The sequence below is a fragment of the Myotis davidii genome, unplaced genomic scaffold (genome assembly GCF_000327345.1).
Source record: "Myotis davidii unplaced genomic scaffold, ASM32734v1 scaffold151, whole genome shotgun sequence".
Taxonomy (NCBI): Eukaryota; Metazoa; Chordata; class Mammalia; order Chiroptera; family Vespertilionidae; genus Myotis; species Myotis davidii.
This window is the reverse complement of record NW_006285248.1, coordinates 2,551,213-2,558,479: the sequence shown is the minus strand read 5'-3', so window position 1 is coordinate 2,558,479 and position 7,267 is coordinate 2,551,213. Positions and strand designations below refer to the sequence as shown.

General features: G+C 38.5%; 1 protein-coding gene across 1 annotated transcript in view; it reads left to right on the top strand.

Moving 5' to 3' along the window:
* The window catches only part of SMAD1 (SMAD family member 1), a 69,434-nt gene extending 63,402 nt beyond the window's left edge, over positions 1-6,032 (top strand). Inside the window, exons 6-7 of the mRNA XM_006755954.2 lie at positions 1,039-1,295; positions 4,656-6,032. Coding sequence (XP_006756017.1) covers positions 1,039-1,295; positions 4,656-4,799 — 401 coding nt within the window. The 3' untranslated portion in view covers positions 4,800-6,032. The remainder of the gene's footprint in view (positions 1-1,038; positions 1,296-4,655) is intronic.
* Positions 6,033-7,267: the final 1,235 nt, after the last annotated feature.

Sequence of the window (7,267 nt, the reverse complement as noted above, 5' to 3'; positions counted from 1 at the left end):
CTACTAGAGCAGGGGTGGGCAAACTTTTTGACTTGATGGCCACAATGGGTTCTTAAACTGGACCGTAGGGCCAGAACAAAAGCATGGAGGGAGTGTTTGTGTGAACTAATATAAATTCAAAGTAAACATCATTGCATAAAAGGGTACGGTCTTTTTTTTCAATAGTTTTATTCGGTCTTTTTTTTCAATAGTTTTATTCATTTCAAACGGGCCAGATCTGGCCTGTAGGCCGTAGTTTGCCCACAGCTGGACTAAACCATGCCAGAGCTATCTGCAAGGTAGCGAGATCACTTGAAGCCACATGGGATGGGACCCTGTTCTCTGGGTGGCCTGTAATAATCTTCCTAACTGGTGTGGGGCTTCGTCAGAATGGTTTTTTCCCCCTTCCGTTTTTTTTAAAGGCTGGGTAAGATCAATCTCCTACACTCCTGGCACTCTGGATCTCACAGGAAGAGGTTCGGAGCAGATGGTAGTTCAGTGAGATCAGATTCCACACAGTTTGGATTATTTTTCTAGTGTGTGTTTTTTTTCCGGGACCTTACATCTGACAGCTCTCAGCCATACTTCCTCCACCTGTGGTTTCCTAGTTCTTTTGCGTCTCGATCCTCCCTTCTCCTACCCTAAACACTTTCAAACAGTTCAGCTGCAAAATAAATGCTAACAAGCTGGTGTGGTGAATCTGTGCAGGATCCCTTAATAAAGTCCAGCTTTATTGTGCTGTATTTTTAAAGCAGGCATTGCTTTCAATCCGTGGCCACACAGGGCATTAAACACTTATCAGAATGAGATTGCTGCACTCTGTTACGAAGTTTTAAGAGACTTTGTTATTTTTTTTTCTTAGAAACCTAGACGTGCATGTTGACAGATGGGCACAGAATTGACTAATACAGTTAACTAAGATTCTATCAATTGTGCAAGACTTGGAGAATATCTATTTACCTAATTAGCCAAAGTTCAGATCCACCTATACTCATATGTTGCATAAACTCACATGCTTTTCAGCTGTAATAACTGACTCCGTGCTCTGTCTTCCCACAGGAGTCCACCTTTACTATGTTGGAGGGGAGGTGTATGCCGAATGCCTCAGCGACAGTAGCATCTTTGTGCAAAGCCGGAACTGCAACTACCATCACGGATTTCATCCCACTACTGTGTGCAAGATCCCAAGCGGGTGCAGTTTGAAAATTTTTAATAACCAGGAGTTTGCTCAGTTGTTGGCACAGTCTGTGAACCATGGCTTCGAGACCGTCTACGAGCTCACGAAAATGTGTACTATACGCATGAGCTTTGTGAAGGTGCGTGAGCCCTGATTCCTCCGGGGGGGGGGGGGGTTTAACACACCTGTGCTGTGCTTTCTCCCAGTACATCAATCTGTCTCTTCTCCATACGTGTCCGTGGAGGCCAGCTTGTTAGCTAGGCATTTTTAAACTTAAGGATGTCAGTTATTAGGAGAATATAGCAGGTCCTCGAATAATGTCATTTCATTCAACATAATTTTGTTACAGTATTGATAAGACACCATAGAAACTTAACTCTTGTTTATTATCAGTTACCCTATGAAAAATTGGTCATTTCACTTAAAGTCACATAACGTTAAGAGAGGACTTCCAGTATCATTGGATTATACGAGTGTGTGTGTTACATGTCAGTAGTAGCAGGCTTTAATGCCTTTTCCTTACTTGGATAGCACTATTTTAGCTATGGTAATACCATTAGTAGGTTATGTAATATACTTAATATGCATAGTTTAAATGCTTGGTTGTCTTATAAGATCAATTCAGTCAACACACCCCCTTCCTCTACTTTTCATTCTATGTTTTTTATGATGGTAACACCTCTTGCTTTTGTTTTAACAATAAGCAAGCAGTGTTTTTGTAAAAATAAAGGTCCATCACACTGGGATTTATTTTCAGTTGGTCACTGTTTTTAGTGGTTCCAGTAAACCCTATGAATTTTCCTTTAATTCAAAGGTTAATAAGGCCTTTGCCCAAAGATAAATAGATGCCTTGGCTCTAAGACTGTATGGTAAGATAGGAGGACGGAGAAGGTGAGAGACTTTGCTCACAATAATTGATCTCCTTGCTGCCTCCTCGTTTACCTCTAAGAAATAAAAAAATTTTAAGATGCCATTGAAATGGAAAACATTTAAGTATCTGATTCAGTTTCATAGTCAGTAACTTATTCTAGTGACTGACTGCCTTGTTGCTGAATTCTCAGAGGTAACTTTTTATCCTCTGTTACCTTGAGAAACAAAATTAATTATATATCTGGGCGAGGCAACCGCCTTTCATGTCCTCTCCTCAGAAGCTCATCCGTCTTGTTGTTAAACCTGTTCTGTAATGTGTTCATTACAGAGGGCACTTTGGGAAACTGACTGTGTTAATCATCTTGTGGCTCACAGGTATCCTTCCCCAAGTATCTTTTTTTTCCTACGTCTTTGAGTTATATTAGCAGATTTTCAGTGTGTTCTCTTGGTGGTGTTTTTCTCGAAACGTAATTCCACAGCACTTCATTGCTGAGTCTGGTACCTTTTTAGTATTAAAAGAGGGTTGTTGTTTTTTTACCTTTTGAAGAAGTTTACCTATATGTTTTGTACCTATGTGACTACAAAGACCTTCCTTGTCCACTGTTAACATTAATATTTAATGTTTGACTTTGGCTAAAATGAATTTTAAAATGAGGACAGTGTTTTTCGTTTGCTGATTTTGTTGATAAAGAGGAAAGAATCCCTCGAGAGGAGGCGATCCAAGTTCTAGCTCAGTCTGCCATTTTAACGATGTGGTTCAGGCACAGGGATTTTTTTTCTGCCCTTCATAGTCCTCATCTTTAAAATGGGTGCATGGAGTCAGGCACTGTGTAGTCATTGCGGAGGTCCCTGGGCGAGTCTGTTATCACTGAAGGACCACGCTACAAGAATTTCTGACTCTCTTGCTCAATTGACTTTTTCCTCAAACTCATTTCATGTTGATTACCCAATCAATTTTAATTATTTTACTTTTATACATTTTTAATTATTTACTTCTACACACGTCAAAACAACCTTTACACTAATAAAAAGTGTTAAAACACAAGAATATGCATTAAAAATATATTAGAATTTATTCATTTAGCAAATACTTTGAACAGTTTTCCAGAGAATTAACACAGAGATGGAAAAGTACCTAAAATCTCTAGCTTCAAGATGCTTATGGCCTCGTGTATGTTTAATTATAACGTGGTCAGTGCTGGAATGGAGAGTTATATAAGATATAATGGCCGAAACCGGTTTGGCTCAGTGGATAGAGCGTCGGCCTGCAGACTGAAGGGTCCCAGGTTCTATTCCGGTCAAGGGCATGTACCTGGGTTGTGGGCACATCCCCAATGGGAGATGTGCAGGAGGCAGCTAATCGATGTCTCTCTCTCATCGATGTTTCTGACTCTCTCTTTCTCTCTTTCTCTCTCCCTTCCTCTCTGTAAAAAATCAATAAAATATATAAAAAAAAAGATATAATGGACATAACTGGGAGTCTGGATTTGGAGAGTTAAGGATAAATAAATCTTGTTTTAAAACTCCTGCTGACATGATAAAGGGCAGCGGCTTATATATTAGCAACAAAAAATGTTCACTACCTTGTTCTTTATCATAAAGACCGCAACTTTGCCCTCTCACACTTAGCATCTTAGGGGAACAATATAGAACATTTTACTAATATTAATAGCCAGTCTTGTACTATTTTTAAGGTGATCAGTTTTGGACTTTAATACAAAGCATATATTTTATAAATTATTGCACAGTAAATTCCCCATATCTGAAAAATCCAAGTCTGCTCAGGTGAACAGGTATTTCTCTAGAGCTTTTGCTTTGTGCCAATCACTCAATGGATGTTTGAGATAGAAGATAAGTAAGATCTGCTCCCACCTTCAAAGATAGAACCCAATCTATTCTGCTATTCCTCATGAAACCAGGGTTTATCAGAATGTCATATTCCATTGGCTACCACACCAGTGAGTTTACTCATCATTGCAAGAGCAAAATTACTTTCCCCTTCTGCATAGTGACTTTCTTCTTTGCAGCCTTAATGTCCTGATTCAGCAATTCTGAAGATACCTGGCAAGCTCCCTTCCTGTGCAAATGAAAATGGAATCCATAGATTCAAGGCAATGATTAGCTTTCAATAATAGCTTTTGGATACTTACGTACTCCTGCCAGTTTTGCTTAGAGATTAAAAGCTCAAGAGCCCTGTGTCCATAGGAGACTTCCAGTGGCTGAATAAGAAGGAACAGAATGTCAGTCTGTCTCACATACTTCCTTCTTCCTTATTTTTTTTGGCGATAAAGTGAGAATTTAATAATATCTATTACAATACTATTAGTAACATAATGGGCAATGAAAAGGAAAGTTTAACACTATTAAAACAGCCTTATAATGTATTCTAAAACTTTTATTCCCCAAGACCAAGACTTATGAATCCAGAATCCATGGATGGGCTTTGGGGAGCTGGGGACACACCCATTCCCTGAAAGTGCCTGCCAAATTGTGTGTGTGTTTGTGCGCCCAAGCATTCGTCTTGTGGAAAGCATCCATATTTTTATGTCTGATTATGGGAGCTCTTTTTACTTAATAAGTTTAACCACTGAGTTAAGCAGTTAAATGACCTCCTACCTGTTGTTTCTAGGGTTGGGGAGCAGAATACCACCGCCAAGATGTTACTAGCACCCCCTGCTGGATTGAGATCCACCTGCATGGCCCCCTCCAGTGGCTGGATAAAGTTCTCACTCAGATGGGTTCACCTCACAATCCTATTTCATCTGTGTCTTAAATGGCCTCAGGCTTCTGCCTCTTGAAAACTGTTGAGCCTTGCATGTACTTGAAGGATGGATGAGTCAGACACGATTGACAACTGACAAAGGAGCCTCGATAATACTTGACCTCTGTGACCAATTGTTGGATTCAGAAATTTAAAAAACACACCAACAAAACACCTTGGTAACATACTGTTGATATCAAGAATCTGTGTAGTTTACATTGTAACATTCTGTTGTAAAAATCACCTAAAATGCATACTTTTAGCAGGACTTTGTGTATAGTTAAAGGAGAGATGGCCAAGCCAGGGACAAATCAATTGGAAGACCAGTCCTTAGAGATTCGTTTGTGTTTGGCACTTTAAGGTCATCGTTTGGCAGAAGTTTAGCATTAATAGTCTTTCTGGAGTGTGTTTTTATCAGGTTTAGAGCCCATGTGGAGTCTTCTTTTCATGGGTTTTCATAATATTTTAAAACTATTTGTTTAGTAATGGTTTTTTTTTAAGTAATGGTTAATCTTGATGATATACATAGTAATCTTTCTAAAATTGTATGCTGACCATACTGCTGTCAGCATAATGTTAGGCATATGCTCTTTGCTGAATATATATGTACAGAATATTTGGAAGCTAAGAATTGATTAGACTAGTGGCTTTAGGAGTATTGGAGGGGTGGGGGCGAGGGAAATGACAACTACAGATGTAGAATATACTGTAAAAATTCAGTTTGTTGCTTTAAAGAAACAAACTGTTATCTGAATTTTGCTGTGTTTCCATTTTTTAGAGATTTTTATCCTACTTTTTTTTTTTTTGGCATCTTCTAGTTCATTCGCTCCAAAAAAACAGTTATGCAGCTGGTTAATTCATGTAATTGTGAGAGCAAATGAATAATTCCTGCTATTCTGAAATTGATGGCAAAAATGTTTCAATACCAATTGTATGGAATGCTTGAATTTAATAAACAGTTTTTATGGAGTTTACAGTTCAGAAATAGGCTTTAATTCTCAAGTGAATTATTTGCCAAACCTAGTAACTCTGCTAACTATTTGGAGGATTTAAAGAACATCCCTGCTTAAATCCATTTTAGACTTTTAAAACTTTTTTGTACTATGTTTGGTTTTATTTTTCTTCTGCTAATCTTTTGTATTCACTATGCTCTCGTACATTGAGTACTTTTATTCCAAAACTAGTGGGTTTTCTCTACTGGAAATTTTAAATAAACCTGTCATTATTGCTTACTTTGATTAAAAATTTGTTGTTTCCTTTTTTCACACACTAGATTTTACGATCCATAAGATTCACTACTCTTTAGAGGGATTTTCTCAAAGATTCTTTGCCAAACGTAACAAACTAAATCACTACCATAGAGACAAGGATATTGAATCATGAAGAGAACAGAGTTGCTTTAAATCAGAAAAGAGCCCTAACTGGTTTGGCTCAGTGGGTAGAGCGCCGGCCTGCAGACCAAAGGGTCCCAGGTTGAATTCCAGTCAAGGGCACATGCCCAGGGTTGTGGGCTCAATCCCCAGTAGTGGGCATGCAGGAGGCAGCCAATCAATGATTCTCTCTCATCATTGATGTTTCTATCTTTCTCTCCCTCTCTCTTCCTCTCTGAAATCAACAAAAAATATTTTAAAAAAATAAATCAGAAAAAAAAGGACATGTAGAACTTAAAAATTAAGAGAAATTAGTAAAACCTGGGATTCCTAATCTAAATGTATAAACTTTTTTATGTGATGAATTATAGCAGCAGCAATTATTGGTGGGTGCCATTCAGTCAACCAAAAGTATCCCCAATTTCTAAATTTCAGGTGAGATGCAAAGGTGGCTGTGAAAGGACATAACATTGGGGAGGAATGAGAGCCAAAACTGCAACAAATCGAAATGATCACAGTGGGTCCTTAACGTCGTTTTGTTCAATGTCACTTTGTTATAATGTTGGTGCAATGCTGTAGGAACTTAACTTTTTTTTATGTCAATTAATCTCTGGTAAAATTGTGTTCATTATGTGCCATTTTGCTTGATGTCACAGGACTTATTGACATTAAGTGAGGACTTGTACTTTTGCAATCTGCTTGGCCTGGGATCCTCTCTCTCCCATCCTCCACCTCACCCCCCTAAACAGAGTTTGCCTACAAAGGATGCAGATTTGAAGACTTCAATTCTTCTTTGGCCAAATAGATGCAACTTGTTCTCCTTGACATTTTTATGTCTCTTTCCCAGAATTATTACCAGCCCTCCTTATTCCCTAAACTGTGACTCAGCAGAAATGTCCACTGCATCTTACTGTCTCTGAAAACATCATGGTGCAAATGGAGAAAACCCTGAATAGAAGACCTACATTATAACACAAATTCATGCGTGTCCCTGCTGGGTCACTCTGCGTCTGTGGACCTCCATTTTCCTTATCTGTAAAATGGGGATGATGTTGTGTTCTTACCACAAAGTTGAGGTGAGGATCTACTGGAAGAAAAATATGTGTGAAA